The sequence below is a fragment of the Strix aluco genome, chromosome 4 (assembly GCF_031877795.1).
Source record: "Strix aluco isolate bStrAlu1 chromosome 4, bStrAlu1.hap1, whole genome shotgun sequence".
Lineage (NCBI taxonomy): Eukaryota > Metazoa > Chordata > Aves > Strigiformes > Strigidae > Strix > Strix aluco.
Genome location: NC_133934.1, coordinates 1,718,828 through 1,746,236, shown reverse-complemented (window position 1 = coordinate 1,746,236; position 27,409 = coordinate 1,718,828). Strand labels below are relative to the sequence as shown.

At 48.0% G+C, this 27,409-nt stretch overlaps 1 protein-coding gene across 6 annotated transcripts in view; it reads left to right on the top strand.

The window, feature by feature from the left end:
- The first annotated feature begins 5,669 nt into the window (after window positions 1-5,669).
- EXOC6B (exocyst complex component 6B) overlaps window positions 5,670-27,409 on the top strand; it is a 353,199-nt gene continuing 331,459 nt past the window's right edge. For all 6 annotated transcript variants that reach the window (XM_074821745.1, XM_074821746.1, XM_074821743.1 and 3 more), the window contains exon 1: window positions 5,670-5,820. In XM_074821745.1, coding sequence (XP_074677846.1) covers window positions 5,708-5,820 — 113 coding nt within the window. In that variant the 5' untranslated portion in view covers window positions 5,670-5,707. The remainder of the gene's footprint in view (window positions 5,821-27,409) is intronic.

Here is a 27,409-nt window from a genome sequence, read left to right as displayed (position 1 = left end):
GGTTGAAGCGGAGGGTGCTAAAGGTCAGCCTTGAAGAAGGAAACCGGGCTGCTGCACACCCAGAGCAAACAGGACCTGCTGATTTGTGTGCTGAGTCAGCACCCGCAGCGTTCTTGTTGCTTTAGAAATACCGTGTGCCTTGCCTTGCCCAGCTTCAAGTGATTGAGGGTGAGAAAGCAAACGCCGAGGATGCCCAGCCCAGCTGAGAGCGGGGTTGGGGCCAGAGGGGTTTGGTGAAGGCAGAAGGGAGAAGCGGGGAGCAGGCAGAGGCTGGGGATCAGAAGGATAGTGTGGGGGCAACTCCAGGGGCTCCAGGACTCCAGTCCACACCCCAGAAAAAGGGAGCTGCCCAAAGAGGTTGCCTGAGACTATTTGAGTGTCTCACAACGTGGGGTACAAGTCCCCCAGGCCCCTGCAGAAGGCTGGTCTTCCAGGTCAGCAGCATCTAGCCTTGTTTGTTCCTTTCTTTCTGTTTTTAATTCCTGGGTTTCTCTTTGCTAGCCCCCTCATTTAGCTCTGAAATGTTTTCCTGAATGACACTGGTGAGACCAAATGTAAGAGTAGCTTGGCATCGTGCCTGCCTGTCGTTGTTTCAATATAGGTGCAATCGGAAAAACGTGGAGGCAACTGGAAGGGAAGAAGCCAGCGGCGAGAGGGGGGAGCGGGTAAGGAAGCAGAGAAGCCTGGAGATGTTGAAAGCAGTTCAGCAAAATAACAACCCAAAATGAAAAACCGAAGCGAGCACAGTAAGAAGCAAATTGTTAAGGTTAAAAAAAAAATGAAAGACATTCTGATGGTGGTATTGCTCTAGTGAAACGGCAGAATTACAGCTCGTCCTGAATTTGGGAAGATCCCAGGTGCCACAGTAATTTGTAGATGGTGATGATGACTTTTCTTTTCAGCAGTGACAGAGGCAGACTGTTGAACCAGCAGCCTCAGGTGACCCACACACGGGGCTATGTAAAGGCTGCTCAAGGTTTCTGCCCTGTTACATTGATTTTTTAGGAAGTTTTGGAACACTAGGGAAGTTCTGGAGAACTGGAAAATGCTGATGAGAGGTCACTAATTAAAAGGGAGAGTTTGTAAAGCTCCATCAGGCTGTTGTAAGTCCCATAAAAAACAATTATATGGAACTTCATTAGTAGGAAATTAAGGGAACATAAAAGAGTTAATGTCGGCCAGCACGGTTTTAAGGGAAATAGAATCTGTCAGGCAAACTCGATATCATTTTTAAATGAGATTATGAGCTGGTAATAGACATCTTTGATGCATTTGTGTTGGTACTGCATGATGATTTAATTAATAAATTAGAACAATACAAATTCAGCATGCTTATGTCAGTGACTGGTAAGAATAAATAAACTTCTTGTAGACAGGCTTTCAAATGGTACAAAGTTTCTGTGGCAGCAAATAATAAGGGCAAGTCCCAGACTGCTCGGTAAGCCAGACGCAAGCAATGAATATTCATGTGAAGGTGACCAAATGCCATGTGTCCTGGGACAAAGGATGTAGCTTTTCTTACAGAATGGAAAATTTTATCCCAGACGGCAGTGACCTGAAAAGAATTGAAGGTGACAGTGGGTAATCAGCTGGACATCAGCCTCGGCGTGACCCTGTGGCCAGCAGGACTGGCTAATGGCACCTGAGATTGTACCAACACCGCGTTGAGGAGGAGCAGATGGATTATATTCTCTTTGTGCTTGTTACCAGAGCCACTGCTCTGTCCACTTCTGGCACCCACAGACTAAGGAAAATCTTGAAATATGGTGATTTTTGCAAAAACTGCATAAATGAGTAAATTACTGGAAAATGTGCCTTAGAGTAAAAGGCTCCAAGAACTCAATCTGTTCAGCTGATCAAAGAAGAGGTTGGTTGATCCCAGACCTCAGGACCATAGGTGAACACCAAAGACTTGGTAACAGCAGTTACTTTGACTCTACTGGGCAAGGGTGAAAAGAGATCTGTGGTTGAAATTTGAAGTTGGGAGGCCGGGTGAGATTTTCAATGGCATCAAAACCAGCCCTGAGTTTTCCTCTTTAAAATATGCTCAACTTTCACCATAGCTTTAGAAGCCAATTGGTGCATGGAAAATCTATGGTTGGTGCTCCTTAGAAGGTTCTTCTATGAGTTAACAAAATCCCTCCCCCTCCCCATTTGACATGAATATTTATGAATCTGTGGAAATGTTTTTGGTGCTTTTCTCCCCATGAGAAAAATATGATGTTTTGGTGGACATTTTAAAAAAAAAAAGTATTTATTTTTATTCCAGTCAAACCCAAACATTTCTTTTTAGGCAGACTGTTACAGTGCCTCATAGCATCTTCCCACGTTGCTCTGTGGAGGTTAATGCTCTGCTTTTTTTAGGATGTGATCTTGCTAGTTGTGTCACACCCATGGTCACACCATGGTCACACCATGCTCCAGGCATTGGGCTCCTCTTCTTGCTGAATAAGAGGCGTTGAAAACAGTGGTCCTCATTCTTTCTGTTGGTGCAGGACAGTGAGACAAAATAAGACTAAAGTCAACACTGGAGTTTGATGACTAATTGAGTTCACAGAATCCCAGAATCCTTCAGGTTGGAAAAGCCCCTCGGGATCATCGAGTCCAACCCTCAGCCCGACTCTACAAAGTTCTCCCCTACCCCACATCCCCCCACAGCTCATCCAAACGGCCCTTAAACACACCCAGGGATGGGGACTCCACCCCTCCCTGGGCAGCCTATTCCACTCTCTGACCACTCTTGCTGGGAAACATTTTTTCCTCATGTCCAGTCTGACCCTCCCCTGTTGCAGTTTAAAGCCGTTCCCTCTTGTTCTGTCACTAATCACCTGGGAGAAGAGACCAGCACCAACCTCTCTACAACGTCCTTTCAGGGAGCTGTAGAGTGATGAGGTCTCCCCTCACCTTCTCCTCCTCACACTGAACAGTCCCAGCTCCTTCCATCGCTCCTCACAGGATTTATTCTAGGTTCCCATCTCTGCGCTCAACCTCCTTGTACTGTAGTCTGGTGGACCAAGCAATGTCCTCATACCAGAGAAAGCTAGACCCTGTTTCTGAGAGCCTTATTTGTGATAACACCATTGCCTAACTGAGCAGTCAGGATTGAACCTGGCGTCGGTGTCATTTGTAGCGGTTCTCATCCTGTAATTAAAACCATTAAGGATTGTTGCCAGCCACTCGCTCCTCGACCGCTGGCGTTCGATCTTGTTTCTAAAGCTCAGTGAAGACAACGTGATAGTTAGCACTGACGTCAGGAATATTGGCTCAGTCCCCAACAGCACAAGCCCCTACTAATTTGAACAAAAACAGTAATCTTCTTAGCCGCTAATGGCAGTAGATGGAGCTGGGTATGTATTTCCCGTAGCCACAGGTGGCTCATCTCGATGGTCTGAAGTCCAGAGCAGTTTCAAGTCACAAATGATCTGCTCCTTGCAGCAGCCGTCACGGGGTTTTGCCGCGTGGGATTGTCCACGTAAACTGCGGTGCTGGAAGCACCAGCCTCCTGCCACGGATGCCCCAGCTCGCCCGCAGCGCCGGCCGAGGCAGAGCAGCCGGTTGGAAACAGGCACAAAATGCACAGCGCTTCCCGCCGATACAGCTCCCGACCCAGCCCCGGGGGAAGGCAGCGCCAGGCTGCTGGGCTCAGAAATCACCCAGCTATTTTTATCCGCTTTCCTTCCACCGCTGACGTGTCTCTTTGCTTCTTGGTCCTCAGAAAGCTTCTACCAGATCTCCATGGTGACTGCCATCGGAGGACAGATTTTCTCGCTGGTGTTAACACATCCGAAGCGACATCCATCTGGTCTGGCACGACACCGTGTTTGGCAACCGTAGGCACGATGTGCAAGAGCTGGTGAACTTCACGTGAACTAATGAAGTTTTTGCCAAGCCCTCCTTGCCCCTCCTGCATTGTTCCAGTCATGGTGCATCATGTTTTGGAAAGTTCTTTTATCCCTTTCTCATTTAATTAAGTGATGATACAGGGATATTCAGACTGGCAGCTTGAACCTTAGCAAGCAGCGCTGAGGGAAGCCAGAGGCGTGCTCGTACAATTAGTGTAGTTTATTTATATCTCAGAAGATGAAACGACAAAAGCAAATGCAGAAACGTTCGGTGGTTTGCATAGCCCGGTCTCGGTCCTGCTCTGCATCCCCACTGTGCCTCTGGCAGAGCGTGGGATCTCCGTGCAAGGACGGCTCCGCTGCACCTGATAACGCATGGCTGGGAACGGGACCCTTCCAGCCTTGTTTTCACAACACAAAATAATAACAATAATAACCAACTGCTTCCAAAGGAGGGAGCAGCCCCGGGAGCCGCAGAGTTAAACCTCGAGGAGACCTTCATATCCAAGGATGTTTCTGGGGACCGGTGGTGTTTTTCAGAGGAAGCTCCACCGTGTCCTTGGGTGAAGATGCCTCTTGGGTTGCTCAGCTCGGGGGGGATGCACTGCAGCTCGTCAGCTCGTGGGACATTCTAGGATCAAGCTGAAAGGCGGTTCGGTGTCAGCGGGGAGCTTTCTTTGGGACCACAGTCAATGACACCTTGTCAGGGTGGGGGGGACATCGTTTATGGGGCAGAAGGACAGGATGGGGCTGGTGAAGAGGAGGTTCATCCCTCGTGGGGAAGGGGATGGCTCCGCTCAGGGCAGTGACACAGGTTCATTCCTGCTGGGACCTCCTCTCATGGCCGGTGACAACAGTGTCACGGCCATGGGGCTGTGTCCCTTCAAGGGGAGAACATGGGGTCCTTGGCATGGTGGCTGCGTCCCCTCATGGTGGGTGTCATGGCCATGGGGTTGTGTCCCCTCAGGGGGGAGGACATGGAGTCCCTGCCATAGGGCTGCGTCCCCTCAGGGGACAGGACACGGGCTCCCTGCTATGATGGCTGTGTCACCTCATGGTGAGTGTCACTACCATGGTGACTGTGTCCCCTCATGGTGGGTGCTGTGACCATAGGGCTGTGTCTCCTCAGGGTGGTGTCGAAGCCATGGGGCTGTGTCCCCTCAGAGGAGGACATGGGGATCCTGCCATGGGGCTGCATCCCCTCAGGGGAGAGAAAATGGGGTCTCTGCCATGGTGGCTGTATCCCCTCATGGTGGGTGTTGTGACCATGGGGGCTGCATCCCCTCAGAGGAGGACATGGGGATCCTGCCATGGGGCTGCGTCCCCTCAGGGGAGAGGACACAGGGTCCGTGCTATGGTGGCTGTGTCCCCTCACGGTGGGTGTCATGACCACGGGGCCGTGTCCCCTCACAGAAGCCGACACGGGGCATCCCGCCATGGGGCTCTGTCCCCTCAGGGCAGTGTCGAAGCCACGGGGCTGTGTCCCCTCGGCGGGAAGTCGGCACCCGCTGCCATGGCGGGCACCTCCCTTCGGGGGGCAGCGGGGACCGACCGCCGCCGCCCCCCACCCCGGAGCTCCCCTCCCGCGGCAACGGGGCCGGTGACCGGGACCTCGGGGGAAGGGGCTGCTCCCCGCCGGGGGAGGCCGCTCCCCGCCCCCTCGGCCGCCAGGCGTGTCGCAGCGCCGGCGCAGGCCGCGGCCGAGCCCCCCTCCCCGCCCGCACTACATTTCCCGGCGTGCCGGGCGCGGCGGGGCCGGGCCGGGCCGGGCCGAGCGGGAGCGGGCGGCCCCGGCGCTGGTGCTGCCCGGGGCGGGGAGGTGCCGGGCCGGGCCGGGCAGGGCAGGTGGGTTCGGCTGCAGCCCCATGGAGCGGGGGAAGATGGCGGAGCTGGAGAGCCTGGAGACGGCGGCGGAGCATGAGCGGATCCTGCGGGAGATCGAGAGCACCGACACGGCCTGTATCGGCCCCACGCTCAGGTGCGGCCGGGGCGGGGCGGTGGGACCCGGGGCGGGGGGGGGCGGCCAGCCGGGGCGGGGGGGGCTCGGGCGGGCTTCGCCTCGCCGCCGCGCTCCCCAGAAACTTTGAAGAAATGAGGAAACGTTAAGGGGAATTGGTTTTTAATAGTCGCCTCGGAGAAGTGCCTGTAGCCCCCTCGCCTCCCCCTGCCCCGCCGGGCCGGGCTGCCCGGGAGCTGGAGGCGCTGTGAGGGACGAGGCTCGGCCTGTGCCCGGCCCTTGGCCCCGAGCCGGGGTCGTGGAGCGGCTTCTCCCGCCCGGCTGCGGGGTCGGCTGCTGCGGCGGGTTCTGCCCCGCCGGCCTCGACCCCCGCTCGGGGCCTGCGCCCCCCCGGCCCCTCCGGGAGCTCTCGGGGTGCCCGCAGCCCGCTCTGGGAAGGGAGGGCATTTTCCTGCCTTTAGCAAGGAATCTGTCAAAGTTATTCTTGTAAACCGTCGCTCGCCCTTTTTTGCCGATTTGTGTCCCGTTTCACAAAAACCATGGCTAATTGTGAAGCCGTGGGTATGGGTACAATTACCATCCTGATGATGATATGAGTTAATGCCTCCGTTTGCTTAATGGAGCCTTTGTTCTCCTATTAAGCATCTTTTCCCAGCGGTTCTTGCAGTATCCTTCAGCTGGGAGAACCCGTTGCTTCATCTGTGTTAACTGCTGAGCTCTCCTCCTGCCCGAGGAGCGCAGATGGGTATAGCTGCCTGCCCAGGACCGCTGCCCCTTCGCTTTTCCTTTTCCTTCTGCTCCTTTCCACGAGTCTGGGTCTGGCATTTCAGCCTTTTTGGTATTTGTGATGCTGGTTAGGATTTTGCAGCAGTGGCTTCTGCTGCGTTGTTATTCTGAAAGGTGCGGTAGCTGACTCTTTAACTGAAGCCTGTGTCTCATGAGAAATCACCTGATTTTTTTTTTTTTTAAAACATGATATTTTAGATAAAATATGCACATCTAAGACCCGTTCTTGCCAGCCAGACCATGTAGTGTTAGTGTCACTGTCCTGGTAGAAGCCATGTAATGGATTTGGCAAACTGAGACACCTCATCCCTCCTTCCCCCTCTTTCAAGTAAAACAGAACTTCTCCAAAGAACTTTGTATCAAAATCAAAGCGTGTTACTCGCAGTGCTGAGCACAATTGTGTGTGTTATCCTCCGGAAGGTCGATGGTGCAAAGGGGGAGAGGATACTTACAGCTCGTTGTAACCAAATTGAACAGGCTGAAAGGTGGGGCAAGATAGAGGTGTGTTCCTAGAAATGCCGGGCTTCAAAATCTAAGTAGCTACATTATCACAAACTTAAATTCAGGACTAAGCTTTGTTGCTTTTTGTGGCGAGGGGAGCACAGTGCCCTTTCAGAGGGCAGAGCAGTTGGTTCAACCTTCCTCTTCCAGGTGTGCTGCATCAGCCCCAGAGCTGCTGAACTGGAAATCACGGTGCCAGGTGGGAGTGTTTGGGTATAAACAGGACTGGAGCCTCCTGTCCCACCCCCTCCACAACAGCCCTTCCTTTCTTTTGGATATTTAAGTTTTACAGACTCATGGTTTTAAATGACTCGAGCGGCTGTGTTTAAAAATAAATGAGTTTAAGCTGTTTGACTTGCAGTGATACTGCAGCGCGGGCACAAAATTAAAGTGGGAAAGCTTTTCATTCATGGAGCAGTAGAGCACTGGCTTTATCTTGCTATAGCGTTGCCCATTTGTTCATTTTTTTTGACTTGTTGCAGTTTTCTTTCTGAAGTTTTTCTGTGAAACCTTTAAAGATAAACTGAATGGTAGGAGATGCTGAGAATTAGATTTATTAACAAAACTGAAAAAACTGGTTTGAATGTCTGGGAACTGCCAGAATGAAGAGTGTGGGTGTTGTGTTTTTTTTTTTTTTTTCCATGTCATAGAACTAAGTGCAGTTGATCTTGTTTCTTAGTATTAAGGTTAGATGAGGAGTTGGGCTTAATGTCTGTCTTTGCATACCCACAGAAGGAACACTAATAAGTATCTGGGGCAAAGAAAGGTTTGTGCTTCGCTAGCATGAACTGCTGGAGTACAGTGAGTATTATTAATGATAGAAGCATAAGCAGTACCTGCCCCAAGGATTTTTAGAGTTGAAACTAGACCGGCTCAGGGTAAACATGATGTGCTGAAGAGTCCGGAAAAGAGGATGATGGAAACTTTTAAAAAAAGGTGACTCACTTCTTGTAGGCATCATGGAAGAAATGTGTCTTCAGGAGCCAGACTGGCTTCCCTTCTAGGAACAGCAGTCCCAAAGCGCAGTTCAGAAATAGTCTGGACTGCTGGGCCCCTGCTGCTAGTGGGAGCTTGTTTGCAGAATTGTGCTTTTATCAGTTTCTGCCTTGGCAGAGTGAGATATTCTGACTACAGCCACTCTGCGTTGTCCTGGCGTAGCGCTCAGGGCTGACTTGCTGCTATCGGAGGGTGACGGAGGGGTTAAGAAGTTAAATTTAAGGTCCAACTAATTAATCTGTCTGGGTGGGTTTGTGTCCCACCCATCAGGGAGAGTGGAAAAATAGCAAGTGTAGTAATTCTTGCCCTGGGGCAGGGGAAGGACGAGATGCCTTCTTGAAGTCCCTTCCAGCCTTATTTTTCTGCTCTGTTCTCGCTGTGATTCTGGGAGACAGTGGCATGGGCCGGGACTCCATTGTGCTGGGCGTTGTGCAGATGTGGGGTGAAGCCTGCCCCTCTTCAAGGAGAGGAATTTCACTCTAAATATAAAATGGGAGATGAGGGCGTGTGAGGAAGTGTTGCAACAGCCTCGGTCTGTGTGATGAGCTGTGCCAGTCTCATGTCTTGCTACGCCGGTGGCTCCAATGCCATCGAGGTCTCTTTTCTCTCTTTTTTTTTTTTTTTAATACCTGGCGGTGAATGTCATTGTGTTTGAAGGAGAACACCGAGCGAGTTCAGTGAGTCTTTGTGGGGATCCCCTTGAGTCTGGAGTGCTCCTGGAATCAAAATAATCCACTTCAGGATGTCTTTCCTGCTATTCAACCTCTACTAATTATACCCATTGCTCCCAATTCCACTTCCTTCTGCTGTTCTAATTCCTCTTTTTTTTTTTTTTTCTTGTGTTATGCTTCTTGATTTTGCAGGGTATTTTTGGATCTCCTCTCCATATCTAGGTTTCTAAGAATCACTTAGTTCTGCAGGATCAGGTAACCTTCTAGGGGAGAAGAAACTCCTCCTTGCTGAAAACCACCTCTTGGCTAAGCTGTGACGCCCATGTGCTCTGATTTTTATTACACTCAATTAACCTATCAAGTTTGTTGCTCTTTGAACTTTCTGTCCAGTTCAGCTCATTTTTTTTTTTTAGTGATGGGAAGCTGGCGGTGGACCGAAATATTCTCACCGCAGACACTGTTTCTGGTGTTTCTACTCAAAGTTACTCTTTGAGCAAAGTTACTCTTTGAGCAGCACGCTCTGCAAGCTCATGCAGCATTTGCTGAGCATGTCTGAAATATCTCACTTTTGATATACAGAGATTACTTTGTTGCATGGCTGATGCTTTCTTTGTCTTACTTTCTTCTGTGATTCACTTATTTTCTCCCTTTAACTTCTCCCTAGCTCTCTGTAGAAAATGTCCTGTGCTGTACTCCTAGATTATAAATGATTGACTCAAACTGGTGCGGAATAAAGGCAGGAAAAACGGTGAGATTATCTTGTGTGACACCCCGTAAATGTGGGCTGTATAACTTCACCCACTTTTCCCTGTGCTCAGCCTGTCATCTGAGGATGAGCCCGTGTGATTATCTGAATTGCTAATCATTAAAAAAAGTTCTTGGTTTCAGCCTGTGGATGTTTTGCTGTCCTTTCCCGTGCTCCTCTGCAGTGTCCTTTAACACCTGGTGTCTTCTCACGGTTAAAATACAGGCTTGTATTTTCAAGTCACTTCTTTTTGGTTACACAGCTGGAGCTCTGCAAGTCTGTCACTCTCAAACCCCCTTTTCCTGCTCTCAAGCTGCATTTGCAGCTTTTTGAAATCGGTGAAGGATTTTTAAACAGCATTTGATAAATTAAAAAAGCCCCGTCTGGCCACACAGATGTAGTTACAGTATTCCTGCTGTCTCCTCACCGCTGTAGAGGCAGATAAAATTACACTGATACTGTAGTAGTCTCCTGCTTGCACACTGAGAGATTGGAGAAGCTCTCTTTTCCCCAGCGTTGTAACAGGATTTGTTACTGAATGCAGAGTTATTTTTTTGGGAGCACCGTTGTTGGTAGCTGTGGATTGTGCTCCTCATTGCTACATCTGTACCTTTGCGTGTGGTTCTGCAGTGCAAGTTGCTGGGAAGGATCAAGATTTCCAAGTGATTGTTCTCTATGGCTGCCTGGTTTAACGGTTTGTTATTCTGCCAGCTTTTGTGTCATCTGCAAATTGTATCATCAGTCTTTTTTTTTTTTTTCTTTTTAGGTGTATATTTACTTTCTAAATCGTTCCTTAACGGTTGAGATTTTATCAGTTATGTTGGGACTAGTACTTACCTGTGCCCCTTTAGAAAACTGAGAAATGTTATTTCTCAGACAGCAATTAAGCATCCAGTCTGTGCTTTTATACAGAATGATATTTTTAATAGGAGTTTCATATCTGTCTGCTAATTATGTGTGTTTGGAGAGATTACAGTGTTGTTTAACCCAAGAATGAAATTAAGTGCACTTGATAGGGTAGTGTTTCTACTAAGCAGCTCTTGACTGAGATTAAAGTAGGACAGTAATTAAGATCTGTTCCCAAATCCTTTAGCAACTCTTCCATGACCGTGTCTGGGATTAGTGTTGCTCTGACCGACCCTTTTACCATACTGGCAGCGAGCTGTGTTCATCCCCTGCCTGCAACCTCCCCCGTGCCCAGGTTCATCTTGAACAGTGGAGCCAGAGGTCCTCAACTGCATATTTTTTTTTTTTTTTTTTTTTTTTAGGATTCTGGGTCTCCTGGCTTGAATTCTCGACAAATAATGTTCTAATTTGGGACTGATGGATGTAATTAAGCTCATCTCCCCTAGGGACCTCATCTGAGGTCCTTCGTGGTACCCTCGGGCTGGCTGCATGGGGATAGTGTTGAGGCATCTGAGCTGGATGTGTTTTGGAGTCAGAGGTGATGTTGTGGCAGCCCTTCGTGCTGACAGCGTTCGGTGCTACCTCAGGTCCAGGCTGGAGCAACGTGATGGTGCAAAGAGCAGCAGCTTGTCTGAGATCCTGACTCCTGAGCTGGTACTGATTGCCCGGAAGGGGGATGTTCTCCAGTTTATTTTCCTCTATAGCTTCAAAAGGAGCTGAGCTGGAACTATTACAGCCCCGTTCCTGTGTCATTCAAATTTCTGGTGCTGAACTTGGAAAACTGAGGCTTTGTGCTTAGACATAAACTTTAGGATGGGGTCCAGCAAGTGCTGGGGCTCTGGCTTATCCCCTCTGAGCTCCCCCAGTGTCTCCTTAGCTGAAAGTTGTGACATTAGTACAAACTCTGTGGTAAACCTGGTTGGAAAATAGATCTGGATGGAAAAATAACCCAGCTAAAAAATGTTTTGCTTTTAATACAGCTCTGTTTCAATGTGTTTTGCTGTGTGGTAGCATAACTACTGTTTCCAGCACAGGGTTGTGTGGGGATGGGAGTGAGGGACTTGGTGATGGCAAAAGTCAAGATTGAGTCTTGCTAGATTTAGAGAAGCTCAATGAGTTTGTCCAACCAGACATTAAGCTGCTGTGTTGTTCCTAGTCCGTAGTCAGGGGCACTGATGTGGGCTTGGTCAGGCTGCCTGTGGTTAAGTGCAGTTACTTCTCGTGGTTGGGGCTATGGGGTGTATTTTGATGGGTCAGTATTGGCTTAAGCAGTTTTCCCATCTTTCATTTGCTCCTCCCCAGTGTTGGTGTGGCACAGCATTCGTGTGGGTGCTGAAACACAACCCTCCCCCGTCCCACCTTATTTAAGTTCTTTTTTTCAGCTGGATCAGTTTGCCCCTGCTTCATCTTGAGCTTGTTTTGTGGCTTCTCAGCATCTAGACTGGCACAAGGGATTTGGTGGCAGGGTACCGGGGTATGGGGACCAGTTGTGCTATTAGCCATCTAATGTCTATGAACTTGGACATGTCCTTCTTCCATGAGCTGCTTGCAGTTCCCTCACCTGGTAGAAGACTGGTTTACTTGGCTGGGGAGTGTGACTGGTTTATGGTGGGTCGGATGGGCGGGGAAACCGTGACACAGTAAGGAGCAGGAGGAGCAGTCTGAGTCTTCTGGATTGGGTGCTAAGAACGGAGGCTGGCCAAGCTGGTCCTAATCTCTGCTGCAGGGGGTGAGATGAGGATAATGGTCTGCGTTACAGATGTGAAGCGAGGGGTAATGACAGGCGTCTGGCTTAACAGCTTCCCTATTTGTATTTTGGAGTGGAGGAGTGAATATGCTCTAGTGTCCTTCTGATTGCTCTTGGGACCACCTCTACTGGTGGTAGGGGGCTGTGATCGCTGCCGTTTGTCCTTCAGCCGAGCCTGCCTTGGGCGAGGAGACCCTGGATCAGCTTTGGGATGAGGTGCACCTTCTCTTACACATGCTGGGACTGGCTAAGAAGTGCCTCCTCGAGGTCTCAGGCACAGTAAGAATTGAAGAGCATCTGAAAACAACACACAGTATCTGTAAAAATCCCCTGAGGCTCAATGCTGCAAGAACTTTCATGTAACAGAGCTAAAACTGTACTGAGTTGTCCTGACTTTGTGCCCTTTAGCTGCGCCGTGTGCTGTGCTTCGCCTTGGCTCTGCCAGTCCCATCTCGACAAGCCCCATCCCTTGTTTTACGTACGGTGATTCGTGAAATGCCAACTGCCAGCAGAGCAAGGCCGTGAAGAAATAGCTCAGACCATCTCCAGACTAACTGCTGGCTGCAGAGCTTGCTCAGGAAGCTGCTTGTAACAACTGTAAATTGCCTGCTAATAAAAGCCTCACAGGATCTTTTGAAGCATCTTTCAGCCCATTCTCCTGCCACCCAGACGGGGAAACTGCAATCTCCTGAAAATGAGCCTGGGCCTCTGTTCATATGTACATAATTAAGCGTCTTTAAAAGACAGTTCATTGCAATACTGCTTGAATTATATTAGCATTCCCTTCTGGTCAGGCTGATGCTGTTAAGCTCCAAGTTTTCTGTTGTGGAGAAAAAAGTATCAGCAACTGCTCCTGTGAAATAATTTGGTATCAGCATTAATGGTCTGTCAGGAGACTGGTCTGGCTTAATGTGTGGAACGTCAGCAGCCTCTGCCTGAAGGTATGCTTTACTTAATTATCTCAGGTTTTATGGATGCTTTCTCATTTGCCATGCTAAGGTTCTGCAAACAACTTTGAGATGGTGAATCCTTATGATTCATATAATCCTTCTTATTTCAGTCTGCACCCTGAAATGCAGCCTGACGGAAACAGCTTGCAAGAATGTACTGCTCAATTATTTATACCTTCTATTTTCTTGTTTTTTCCTCACAGAAGTACATTTCTTTCTGGAATTTAATGAATCTCTGTCAAAGGACAGATTATCAAATGCCTGTTCCTATTCTGTGGGATGTGGTCGTGTGCCTGGGCTCTCACTAACTCTCTGGATTTAGTTTCCTGCTTACCCTGCGATAGCAGTATGTGACAGCAGTGTTGTGAGGTAGTAAGCTAAAAGGGGATATTTCCCTTGAATTTTAGGGAGAGGCTGCTGTACTAATTTGTCTTGGTGTCTTCTGGAGTTGTCACTGCGTATGACTTAGCAGTATTTCATCTCGAGCTGGCAGCTGAGCTCATCTTTAGAGCTCTCTGCTGTCCTGCCTGTAGAGGATTGCAGAAAAGTAGTAGCTTGGGGACTCGGTTGATTGCCCCTCTTTAGGCAGAGTCCTGTGGCATTTAAGTCTACCTAGACTGTCCTTTCTCTTTCTGATTCTGCTTTTAGTGGGTTGAAGGATTTTTGTCTTTTTCTAAAAAATAAATAAATAAAATGGCCATTTAGTCCATGGCTGCGGAAGCCTAATAATACTGACGTTCTGAATCTTTTTTCCCAAAGGAGAGCAAACACAACCTTTGAGAAAAAACTGAAATGACTGGGATTGCTTAATCTAGAGGAGACAAGACAGGCATACAATTCGTCTTGAGATGCAGAACAGGCTGTTGAGAAGATGAAGAAAAGCTCTTCTTTCATGACTCTGCGCAGGCTGGGATCTGGACTACAATTGCAGCAGCGGGGATTTCGGACAGATGCAAGGAAGTGCTTTCTCATATTTGAGAAAATCACGCAAGTGTTCATACTGGTTGCATCAAAAGCTTTTCTTCATTGTCCGGTCTCTGAGGGTAGTGAGGAGTGGGTGCTTATGAGATGCAAATGCAGACACATGGTTCTAGTCTCTTGCAGTCTGCACTTTGGAGACTTTCGGCACAGTTTGTACCAGCGTTTCCCTGTTCAAGAGCTTCCCATGGATCTTTTCTCCGCAACTGTCTTGTCAACATTTTAGCCTGCTAGTGCTCTCGCGTTGAAACATTTTACAGTGATGAGTTCTGTAGTTTAATTGTGCATTGTGTATTCCTTTAGGGTTTAAAATTGTTTTTTTTTTTTTTTCGCTAGGACAAGGTCTAGGCTGCCTCAAAGGATTACAAAAAATAGGAAGTCAGTCATAATTTTTTTTTTTCCTTCCGAGCTGAAGGTTCTTAATCAATTCATTCTATTCTCCTGGTAAAGCTGTTTTGAATTGCTCATTATCCCTGTTGCTTTTCTTGGTATCTTTTCTCATGCAACTATCACCTTTCTGCAATGACGCTGGAAAGATCAGAGCTGCACAAAGCGATCAAGATGCAGATTCACGTCTTGAGATGTGTTAAGTGGCGCAGTGATGTTTTCTGCTTTGCTTTCTCTTATTTTTTTTTCTTGCAGTCTCTGTGGTCTGAGCCAACACTTCTGACAGTATAGCCACAATCCGGCTGGCGTCTCTCCTCCTCAGTGGTAGTAGTTCATTTGGAGCCCCTCACTGTTGGTGTATTATGAAGGGTTTGTCCCCTGTTCCTCCCCTGCAAGTGTCCTGCTTTACACTGCTGACACTGAGCTTTTATTTGTCATTTTGTCACCTGATACTCAGTGTTGGAAGATCCTTTGCAGCTTTTTGTTTTAGAGTTAATTCAACTGAATAGTTCTGTGTCCTCTGCAAAATGTCATCTTGATGTTCATCCTCTTCTCCAAACCACTGTGAAACATTGAACTAGGGGGACATCAACCATCTATTTTTCCCTTTGAGTTTTCACAGTGCTTTTAACATTCAAGTGTGTTAGGTTGACCAGATCCCCCTTGTTAACAAGTCTGCCTCTTTCAAAGAGTACTAGTGAAGAAGATGTGTGAATGCCACCCAAAGAAGCTGTTGTCTCCTTCTCTGTATTGTACTTTTTACATGTTTGCTAACTATTTCATAAAAAAGACTTCTATTTTGCCCAGTCACGTTTAGTGCTCTGTAGCTTGCAGGATTCTTCACGCTCTGCAGAAGCCACTAAAGAAATTGGTATCGTGTTTTCCATCTTCCACTTCTCGCGTGGTAACCACAATATCAGCGATAGGTTATTGCCGACCTGGTGTTCGTGGCCTGGCGGTTTTAGGTAACGCACCTTTGGTGGTGTGGAGCAAACACATCTGTTCATTTTACTGAGCTGCTCTAAGCCTCTTCTATTAATTTCTCAGTCCTCAGCTGCGAGAGAGTTTTTGGGGTAGAAACTCCTTAGACCCATCCGTGGGATGCAGCAAACCATTTTTCCAGCCATTCCACGGTAGAAGACTTTTCGTGAAAAAGCTCCCACTCCCTTGCTTGCTCTGGCAGCTTTCCTGCTCCTGATGTTCGAAGAAGCAACTAGTTTTTCATGTATTAACTAATCAGCTTTTCACATCTTTTTTTGCATGATTTTGCACGTGCACTTAGCGTACTCAAATTTGTGCTCTTTAGTTTTCCGGAGTTGAAAATTTTTTCTTTTATTCCTTGAAAGTCTCCTCTACTGCTGTTTAACCATGGTGGCTGAGGGGTGTGTGTGTGTGCATGAATGTTTAAAGCCTTTTTTCATAGTTAGTATATTGCTGCCTTAGAGCACATAAATATGTCTTTTAAGCAGTTTCATTGCCACCCACAAGCATTTAATACTTCTAGTTGTTCCTTTTTAATTTCCTTTTTGGGTAGGGAAGAAATGAAGAAGCATGCTGTATTTCTTCTTTGTAGTGATGTGCGACAGTAACAGTTTTCTCTCTTCCTGCTCCCACAAAGGTGTTTGGTTTGAGTGTTTTAACAGAGAGCCCATCGTTATTTTGGAACACTTCAAAGGGTTGGAGCACAAGTGCTTTCTTCTGTAGGCTGTCCTAACTCCCTGCTAACAAAACCTAAAATCTTAATCTTGGCGTAGCTCCCTCATTTGCCTACAGAGCATCTTGTGTGAAGGGTTTGAAAAGTAGGGTAGGCATATGTCTGTCAGTAGTGGCTTTAGGGAAGGTTGACCTTGCGGTGGGGACTGCAGTGGAGGAGGTGGCTTCTGGAAATCCCTTCCCTGTGAATCAACAGAGCGCTTGACTTTGCTTCCCTTGGTCTAAAAGCAACAGCCGGGCTGGCCATGATGGCCTTTCAGGAGGTGGTGCTATGCAGCACAGTCCTCTGCCCATCATAAATTTAGTATGGTAGTTTTAGAGGGATCAGTATGTCTCTAGCTTCCTGCTGAAGCTTGGCTTACTCTGCTTGTGCAGGTCAGCTGCCTCGTGTGTGTGACACTCGTGGTGTTTCCAGTAAGCACGTGTCCAAGCTTATGGGGAGGGTTTGTCCCACTCTCCCTGGGTTTGAGGAGCCACCAGAGTGGTTCCTTCAGCCCGGCTTTAGCTGCCGTCCTTTGTCAGCCTTTGGCTGTGGGCTGGGTTAACCGTTCTGCAGACGCTGTCCTTGTCGAGAGGGTTCCACCTCCCATGCCAGAGGTTAAGTGCCACAGTTTCTTGAAAAATCTGAAAATAAAGAGTCCAGGCTTCTTGATTTCCTGTGGCCGTACCTTAGGAAGTAACATCCTTTCATAAAATCTCTAGACGCAGTTTTAGGTTGTTGTAGAGAATTGTTTCTTTGTAATACCCAGCCTGTTTTCCAGGTGCTGTCTGTCTTGTAAGGATGCTCGGTGTGCCTGTCTGCTGGAACTTCCTCTCTCCGCTTCCAAATCCATTTTGGTTTGGAAAATCAGTGTACGGATAATTAGCTCTCCTGCTGGGTTGGCCTTAGGGCTGGCAATTTGCTCAGGCAGACAAACACACACACTGATTTGTGCCCTTTCAGTCACTTAAACACAAAGGAGCTGAGCAGCATTAGCTGGGGCAGAACAGCAGGTGAGTAAATCCTCCGTTTCTGCTGCTTCTCAGCCATAGCTATTAAGAAAACTGAGGATGAGGCTAGTCATAATCCTGCTTTTGGGGTGCACTGGTGCCTTTGGGATTTTAAACTGCAGGCAGCAGTGATGGAAAGGTTCAAATCTGCAAAGGTGACTTTTTTTTTTTCTGAAATCCCTGTGGTGCATTAGACTCTTGTTTAGCAACCTGTTATCTGACCTGTTTTTCAGTAATTTGCTTCTGGCCTGAACATCCAGTGGGTTGTGAATGTGCCCAATGTTGTCACTGGTGCGACCGGAGCACATAAAGTTCGGGCACCCTGTGCCTGGGGAGAGGCTTTTAATGGCGCTCCGGAGAGCGACCTGACCTGTCTGCCCGATGTCCTTGTGTGGGAGCAGGGTTGTCACAGAGCTGATTTCACTTTGTGTTGCCCGCTCTGGGTGTGGTGACACGTCCTACACAAGATAGCAGTGTTGTGAGCACACATGTCCTTGCACGCCCTGGCTGGGTGAGGAGGAAGCCTGAGGATCTGCCCTTGGGCGTATTAATAGATGAGGATATAGCTCAACAGTTGTGTGATGAGCTGTGGCTTGGGTGTCCAGGACTCCTCATCAGCTGCTGTCCCAGTGAATGAAAGTTTCTTGTGTTCTTGAAAATCCAGAACTTGTATCAGCACTAGCGTGGCCAGCAGGGACAGGGAAGGGATCTTACCCCTGTGCTCGGCACTGGTGAGGCCGCCCCTCGATTCCTGGGTTCAGTTTTGGGCCCCTCACTCCAAAAAGGCCATTGAATGACTCGAGCGTGTCCAGAGAAGGGCAGCGGAGCTGGTGCAGGGTCTGGAGCACAGGTGTGATGGGGAGCGGCTGAGGGAACTGGGGGGGTTTAGTGTGGAGAAGAGGAGGCTGAGGGGAGACCTCATGGCCCTCTGCAACTGCCTGAAAGGAGGGTGCAGAGAGGGGGGATGAGTCTCTTGAGCCAAGGAACCAGCGGCAGGCCAAGAGGGAATGGCCTCAAGCTGCGCCAGGGCAGGGTCAGACTGGCTCTTAGGAAGGATTTCTTTGCAGAAGGGGTTGTTGGGCGTTGGAATGGGCTGCCCAGGGCAGGGGGGGAGTCCCCATCCCTGGAGGGGTTGAAGAGTCGGGTTGACCCAGCGCTGAGGGATCTGGTGGAGTTGAGAACGGTCAGTGTGAGGTTCATGGTTGGACGGATGATCTTCAAGGGCTTTTCCAACCGAGATGATTCTGTGACACGTGGGGGACCAAAGCCTCCTCGAGCTCAGGTGTCCCCACAGTTGCTGGCTGCTCATTTTGGAGATGCTGTGCTTTGCTCTTCATGCCAAGAGGGTGAGGGTGCTGGTAGAGCTGCAAAAACCTCGTCCCTCCTCTATATCCCTCTCCTTTGGCCAGCACGCTGATGATTCATGTGCGTCCCAGAGGAGCATTTTTTTCCATCTCGGCATTGAAATAATTCCTTGCCTCCCTTTCTGGGACAAATAAAGCTCCAAACGTCTCTCCCAAGCTGCTAGCTGGCTGCACGCCCCCCGTGCAGTACCTTCTGCAGATGTCGGGACTGAGGATACCGACAGAGCAGAGCAGGGTGTGTGGCTGTGACTGATGCTGAGCTACACGCTTGCTTTGAGTTTCAGGCTTGCAAGAGCAAGCAAACAAATCTCCTCCTTAAAATCTGTCAGTGATGTTAAGAGATTTGCCAGGTCTTCCATAAAAGGTTCACTGAGAAGCCAAGTGTTGGTTGTTTTTATTTTTTTTTTTTTCCCCCCTATGGCCATCCAAGAGGAACAGAAGGGGAAAAGATGAGTGTAAGAAGCATTTTTTTTCCCCTCTCTGCTGAGTAATGAAGGGCTCAAAAGTAAGATAAGTTGCTGGAAATGTGGAGGCAGCTCTTGGCAGCGTTTTGGGTGACGGATATAGCTGTAGATTTTACTTCCAGGCTGATGTCTCGAAGCCCAAGTGGATGTGAACTTCCTTACTAGTAGATACAATCTCCTGAAAGATGGTACCTGTTAACAGAATATTTTTCAAATATCACTGTTCATAAGCTAGCCTTTGCTTTCCTTCTGGGTGGATGGTTGTTAGGAGCTAGAGAGAGTAAAGATGGTTGAACCATCTCGTGAATCCACTTCCTTCTTTCTCTGTCGATTTGGAGAGAATTGGACACTGAAAGATTATAATCTGACTTTGTTAGAGAAACTATGCCCTTGAAAGGCTGTTAAATATATTGGTATCGTTCTCAGCTTGCCTTTTTCCTGACAGTTAACGTAATCTGATGCTTCCTTTATAAGCTTGTGTGGTAAGGCTGAGCAGGGTGGCGTGTGCGGGTGTGGAGAAGACAACCCAAGCTTGTGCCCTGCAGTGGGAAGCTTCTGGAGCTGGTGATGTGGTTATGATGAAGGTTTTGGCCAGGGCTGGGGCAAGGTCCAGGCTGGTGGGATGTTAGGTGAACAGGCTGAACGGGTGACCTGGCCTTGGGGTGGGAATGGAGGAACCTGGTGGTTTTTAAATTCAGAGTGAATTTACCTGTGGTCTTGGCTCAGAAACCAACCTTGTGGGGTGTTCCTGCATGAGTGAGGTGGTGTCTCTGGTAGAAATAGAAACTCCAGTGCTCAGCTTCTTCAGTGAGGATGTATGTTTAGGCCACAACAGCAGCGCTACAGGCTTGGGGAGGAGTGGCTGGAGAGCTGCCAGTCAGAGAGAGACCTGGGGGGGTTGATTGACAGCCGGCTGAACAGGAGCCAGCAGTGTGCCCAGGTGGCCAAGAAGGCCACTGGCATCCTGGCTTGTATCAGCACTAGCGTGGCCAGCAGGGACAGGGAAGGGATCTTACCCCTGGGCTCGGCACTGGTGAGGCCGCCCCTCGATTCCTGGGTTCAGTTTTGGGCCCCTCACTCCAAAAAGGCCATTGAATGACTCGAGCGTGTCCAGAGAAGGGCAACGGAGCTGGTGCAGGGTCTGGAGCACAGGTGTGATGGGGAGCGGCTGAGGGAACTGGGGGGGTTTAGTGTGGAGAAGAGGAGGCTGAGGGGAGACCTCATGGCCCTCTGCAACTGCCTGACAGGAGGGTGCAGAGAGGGGGGATGAGTCTCTTGAGCCAAGGAACCAGCGGCAGGCCAAGAGGGAATGGCCTCAAGCTGCGCCAGGGCAGGGTCAGACTGGCTCTTAGGAAGGATTTCTTTGCAGAAGGGGTTGTTGGGCGTTGGAATGGGCTGCCCAGGGCAGGGGGGGAGTCCCCATCCCTGGAGGGGTTGAAGAGTCGGGTTGACCCAGCGCTGAGGGATCTGGTGGAGTTGGGAACGGTCAGGGTGAGGTTCATGGTTGGGCTGGAGGAGCTTCAAGGGCTTTTCCAACCTCAATGATTCTAGGAAAGAAAAGAAAGGCTGGGGTAGGTACACGTGTGGCAGTGCTCTTTCGGGCACTAACTGTCCATGCTGCATTTGGCATCTGTTGCCTCTGAAAAAAATACTTGGTAGATGGCTCACCTGTCTTTTGCCTCCTGTTCTGATTAATCCGATGTGCTGCTATCATGCTTTTATCCTAAAAAGTTCATAAGTATCTGGGAAACTTAATGAATTAAAGTCAGAACTCAAATTCAAGTTAACATGCTATTGCTTCAGGCTTGCATCTTGTAGCCCGACACAAACTGGGGAGTTTTTTGCCCACAGGACTTGAACTGACTGTCCAGGGTAGCCACAGTCGTGAGGTGAGTGTGCTCCAAGAGCTGCTCTTACTGAAATGCAGAGCTTGGCTAGCTCACCTCGGGAAGGTGCAGTCTGTGTTACTGATTTGCTTCTGCTCTTCTGCCCCGGGTGCTCTCACTGAAACCAAATCAATCTTCCAGTTAGAGGTGGAATCCTTCAGAAATATTTGATGTTACTGGATCTCCTTTGTGTTTAAGTGCTAGAGAAACCCTAGTCTGAGCTTTTTCTTAGATCCTGCCCTCCCATGCAGGACTGTATGAACTTCTCTTTAGCAAAACATCTCTTTGGCCTTTTTATATGTAAAGGGGGTTTTTAAGAAGGATGGAGAGAGGGTTTTTACTAGGGCCTGTACTGACAACCATTTTAAACTGAAACTGGGTAGATTTAGACTAGGTGTTTTTATGATGAAGATGGTGAGGCCCTGGCACAGGTTGCCCGGAGAGGCTGTGGCTGCCCCCTCCCTGGAAGGGTTCAAGGCCAGGTTGGACGGGGCTTTGGGCAACCTGGGCTAGTGGAAGGTGTCCTGTGGCAGAGGGGTGGGACTGGATGATCTTTAAGGTCCCTTCCAACCCAAACCAGTCTGGGATTCTATGAAACAAAGCAACAGAGGCTAAACCCATATAGTGATGATTATTTTTGTGATCGCTCCTCTGAACTTGTGGCACAGCACGCTGTGGTCCTGGTAAGATTTTTTTTTTGTTTTTTTTTTTTTTGTTTTGTTTTTTTGCAGTGCAAGCTGGAAATGATGCAGCTGGGCTAGGAGGTATGTATTGTGTTGGCTGGAATAGACAGGGACGTTTATGTTCTGGACAAGACAAAGTGGAAATTGGGGTTTTCCAATTTGTCCTGTACTTGTGGTCTTTGCTGCAGGTGTGGATTTATCTCAAGGACCCTGGGAATCTGTGTGACACTCTCCGGTGACCAAAAACACATGCTGTGGTGGTCAAGAGCGCCTGCTAGCAGTGGGGTAGCACAGACAGGATAAAAATAAAACAAATAATTGATACAGACTTTTTTTTTTATAAGCCAAAGCAGGTTTGGGGCCATGCAGTGCTAATAGGTGGATGGTTCCTCGTGTCCACCCGCTCCTACCTGCTAGCAATTTTTTGTAGTGAAATTATGTTGTTAAAAACAGGGTTTTGGTTTTCAATTTATCTGTTGACAAAACCCCCCCTCCCACCAAACCAACAATTTCTTTCTATATACTCTGTCATATGTTGGTCCTGCTTGTTTGCTTCTTAGTTCAGAAGCAACAGCTAAAAATGAACATCTTTGTTGGTATTGTGCCATGAATTGTTGCGTGCCAGACAAACTTCCGTGCACTTTATTTTGGAGAGAATTCCAAAATAGGTGCTGGAAGGGAACTTGATAGATGACACATCCATGGATTGCAGTAAAATATGTCAGGGGTGTTTGTGTTTTTCCAAAAGCTTCAAATAGTATTATGAGTCTAAGTAGAAGTTCACTCTTTTGTCACAAAAATACCCAGTTCTTTCATTATCCATATATATTATTCATAGATCTTCTGTCTATTTATTTGGCTGCACTTAGTCTTCATTTGTCCATTTGCTTAATTTTATTTTTTTAAACTTAAATATAGGAAAAATCTGAAGTTAATAACAAAATACTCTCTCGTGGGAAGCTCAGTCTAATTTAATTCCTCTCAGATTCTCCCTAATAATAGAAGTCCGTGCAAAATAACCTTGACATAAAGTTGTGTTTTTTATTTTCCTTAAAAGCAGCTGTCTGTGGGAGATAGAGTTGAGGTCAAACGCTGGCTTTCTAATGACTAAATCCAAAGCACAGTGAAATGCCCTGTAGCTGGGTTGTGGAGGGCAGCTTTTTTGGATTTCAGGCTCGCTTCTTTACGTTGCCCTTCTTGAATGGATCTCTGTGTCTTGTCCAGGACAAGATTTTGGTCGTGCAGGTTAAAAGCATATTCACAATTATTGTTTCTTGAGCATTTTTAGTGCTGATGCTCAAGTCTGGATCTGGTACAGATTCATCTGAAGTGTAATGTGCAGGGTGCTCAGTTAAAGTCTGAGGTTAACTAATCCAAACTGGGCTAGTTGGGGTAGTGCTTTCATTGTTATTGGAAACTATAAGTAACAATAATCAATGGTGAGTTAGAAGGGCAAAATATGAGGGATGTAAGTGCTTAAGTACCTGTTAGGCTCTCAGACTGTACTCGGAGTCCTCAGTCTTTAAGACGTAATAATAACAAAACCATGTTTAATTACACCATAGATAAAACTGCAGTGCAGAGGCTGCAAGTAATGGCGAGGACAGAAAAATAAATGGAAGCTGGAAATAAAAGCAGGAAGTACAAGTTGAGATTCAACCTGGCTCAACCCAAGTGACGTTTATTTGAAAAATAACTTGCCTTTGAGTGTCTGGCAGCATACACAAAAATAAAGCTCCTTGTCAAGAAGAGAATATAATCCAAAACAAAGAGTCCTGATGGGAACAGAGTGCTTGAAAGGGGAAATTTCTTGTAGAAATCCAGTTGCTTTTGTGTTTGCACCGTCTGTAGCTTGTGACATGCAGTGGGTCTAAGGACGGGGGGTGTACCCGCTGCTCTGCCCGCAGCCTCTGTGCTGCAGGGCTCATTCTGCTCAGCTCTTCAGTTTGCTTTCCGTGGGCAGGCAGGCAAGGGGGAGAGGACCTGAGGAGAAGGAAAGGCAGTGCTGAAAGATGAGATGGGGTAGGGGAGAGGTCACAGAATCCCAGAATCATCGAGGTTGGAAAAGCCCTTGAAGATCCTCCAGTCCAACCATTAACCTCACACTGACCGTTCCCAACTCCACCAGATCCCTCAGCGCTGGGTCAACATGACTTTTCAACCCCTCCAGGGATGGGGACTCCCCCCCTGCCCTGGGCAGCCCATTCCAACGCCCAACAACCCCTTCTGCAAAGAAATCCTTCCTAAGAGCCAGTCTGACCCTGCCCTGGCGCAGCTTGAGGCCATTCCCTCTTGTCCTGGCGCTGGGTCCTTGGCTCAAGAGACTCATCCCCCCTCTCTGCACCCTCCTTTCAGGGAGTTGTAGAGGGCCATGAGGTCTCCCCTCAGCCTCCTCTTCTCCAGACTAAGCAGCCCTAGTTCCCTCCAGGGAAAGGAAACTACCTCTTGAGATTGAGATTGCGTGAGTGCTTCACCCGCTGGCTGAATGCCGCGATGCCTCTAGCCCCAAAATATGTTGCTAATTGTCTCCTTGTGCTTCCAAGTCTCAACTGAGAAGATGCTTCCTCTGAGCTCCGCGTCCAAGCTTGGCCTCAGTGGTGGAGGTTGTGGTGAGAGCAGCAAGATTGCCTGGTGGGTGATTTCTCAACCTCCTAAAGCAACAAAACATGAAACTGCAGAAGCCAGCTGAAACTGCTGTTCAGATTGAATTTGCCCCCAACTCAGTTTCTTATGTGCATTTTCTCTATACAAAGTACACATGCATAAATTCAAACACAAATGTGCTTTGCTGAAAGCCTGTGAGTTTTTTCATGTTGGAGTGGAATATACTCCTATGAGTTACAAGTCGGAAGAGGAGAGTGCTGCTCTCTATATCTTAGACTAGCAGTAAGTTATGTTAAAAGGTTCTAAGGAGCAGTCCTGCAAAGGCTAGTTCAAAAACCAGGGTGTTTATATCCTTCTGCATAATCTGTGTGACACTTAGGAGTCCTTTAACAGGTCTTTTTCCATGTCTGATGTCTGTGACTTGGTCTTCTGGGGGACTATCCCCTTCCACAGGGCTTGCAACTGCAGCTCTGCTGAATAATTTGACAGATGCAGCTGCCTTATCTCTGCAAGCAGTGTGAATATCCCCATTTTCTGCTCTATTTCTTGGGAGAACTAGCTAAATACACAAAGAGTCACAGGACTATGAGGTATTTCTTCAGCTGTTGCATATAAAGGTATTTTTTCTTCAGTCCTCTGTATGGATTTGTGAAGGTTTGGTGCTAGCAACTCTCTCCTTGGCTGAGAGAAATACAACAGGCAGGGAGCATGCAGCCGCTCCAGCCTGGGTGCTGAGAACATGGTCTCTGCTGGAACCACCAGCCCTTACCGTGTCCAGCGAGGGGGTTTTTTGCCCTGACCTGATGTCACAGGGACGTCTGCGTGAGGTCCTGGGGACCCTTAGTCAGGGACTGGACTGAAAACCCAATAAACCCTGTGATAACTGCCCTCACCCATTAGAAATGCGAGCCAGTTTGGGGAGGCAAAATACAGAAAAATGCTTCAGTCCTCTCTTCAGTTGAGTGCACTGTTGCCCAGGGATGACTTTCTTCACTAAAATCTGTGGGTTTTTTTCAGTATTTCTTTTTTCTTGGCCACTACTTTGCAGTGCGGCTGGGTGAATGGGATGTTTGCATCTTTAGCTGGTATTGCTGTAGTGGGCTGGGTGTTACGGTTTTCCAGCAGAAGCACCTTACTAAGTGTCAAAACTTTAGTTTTTTACTCTGCTCAGAAAAGGTATGATAAAGGAGCAATTTGTTTATGTTCAGCGTGTGATTGGCCAGGAGTTTTGGGAGAAGCTAGCTCTCCTAGGTGGGGAGGGATAATACAAACATATATACTTCCATCCAGAAGCTGAAAAATGCCATGAAAAAAACAGCGACTTCACGTTGGCAGAGATGCAGAATAAAAATGTGCTGTATTTAGGGTAATTGCATTTTGGAATGCTTTCTCTGAAAGATTTTTTTTTAAGTTTTAAATACAAGATTTATGGTCTGCTTGCCCACCGTCTGGCAGGAGGGAAAGACGTAGGTGTGTTTCTGGAAGCTTGCAGGCTGGTCTGTGTGTTCGTTCTGGCAGGGTTGGTAATTATTGGTCTGTTAATTTGTGGTGTTCAGGAGGTGTCATTTAAACTGAGCAACAGGAAAATTCAAAGATAAAGCATGGGAGGTGTCACAGGGACATCTGTGTGAGGTCCTCGGGACCCCTTGCTCACAACACTCTCCTGCATTTGTCTGTTGTGGGACTTTTTTTGTACTTTCCAGCATCTCTCGGTGGTCTGTGTACAGATTAGATGGACTGACTCTCCTACACTGTGACATGGAAACTATTTAAAATTCAGAAATAATTGCCTTTCTGGTACCAATTGGTCTGACACCACTAAGCCAGAAGTCTGAGGCTGGTAGTGGAATGATTTAATGAATGTGAGGGCAAAGAGGTTGCTTTTTTATTTTATTTTAAAGATGCGAATGCACTTTAAAAAATGAGGCATTCCAAGCATTTCCCCATTCCTGGTGGGTTGTTTCCTCTTCCGTAAAGAGGATTTGGACACAAGCAGAGCTGTTCAGTTCAGGCGTTGTGACTCATGGCCTCCCTCTGCTATCAAGTTATAGATATGATTTTATACAACTAAATTGTTAAATCTCTGCTGCAAGCCCTTCACGTGAATATTTCCCCTTCCCTTCTCTTTCTTGGACAATAGCAGTTTTATTTTTATTAAAACCATGGCAGTGATAATTCTTTAGGTTAATCCATAGTGTTACCTCCTGGTTTGTCCTGTTACTTGTTTAATGCAGTTGGACACCAAGTTTTGCGCCTGCTCCAAGTTTTCTGGTTTCCAACTGCTACATACAAACCTCATATCTACACCTCTGTGTGTGTGTGTGTGTGTGTGTGTATTTTGGGCTTTGTCTGCAGGTGCTGCGGAGGCTGACCCTGCCCTTGGCTCTGGAGGTGTGCTTTCCCACGTGAAATTTCGATAGACTGGATGTTTCTCTGAAGTCCTCCCCATCCTTGTTTTCAGGCTGATAGCACAAGCTGGAAGGCTGTTTTTCGCTTCGACAGACTTTCCGCTGCTCTTTAATGAGCTCTTGGCGTGCTTTTTTGAGTCTCCTTAATGTGGATTGTATTTTTAGAGCAGCTCATGCTTGAAGCAGCTATGACCGCGTAAAGATAATTCCTCAGTCGTGAGCTTCACCGGCTGAACCGGCTGAAAATAGCCGTTCCCAGGGGGTGGGTGGGGGAGCACGCGTGTGCGAGCGGCCGCTCCATGCAACTGCTCCGGTGACCTGGGTCTCCATTCACTTGTACGCTTGGGAGCTATGTGGGGAGACATTATATGGGGAGTTTGATGTTTCTTTAGCTTTTGGGTTCTTTTTTCCCCTCCACAGCTGGGAGGGAGAAGGTGGGCTGGGAAAGCTGAAGGATGATTTTGGGATCTGATTCAGGTTTGGAGATGGACAAGCCCAGGAACTCCCCAATTTTGGTGCTGAGTGCCTGATGTATATATACTATACCATCTCTTCCTGAGCCACATTAGGGTTGTACACCCGTGCTGTGTCACTGGGAGAGGGCTTTGGTGTAGCTGGGGTCTGTCCTTTACCACCTAGGGTTGCCGTGGATAATTTTCTTTCGATTGGCAAACTGCCTCAGCGGGATTTCAGTCCAAAGGGTCTTCTGGAAGGTCAGGAGCTGCATTAATTTGTCCTCGACTGGCATCAAACTGATCTTAACTAAACCAGAGGGTCCTTTCAAAGCTTTGAAACATGCCTTAAATCCATATATCTTAATGCTGCAAGGCC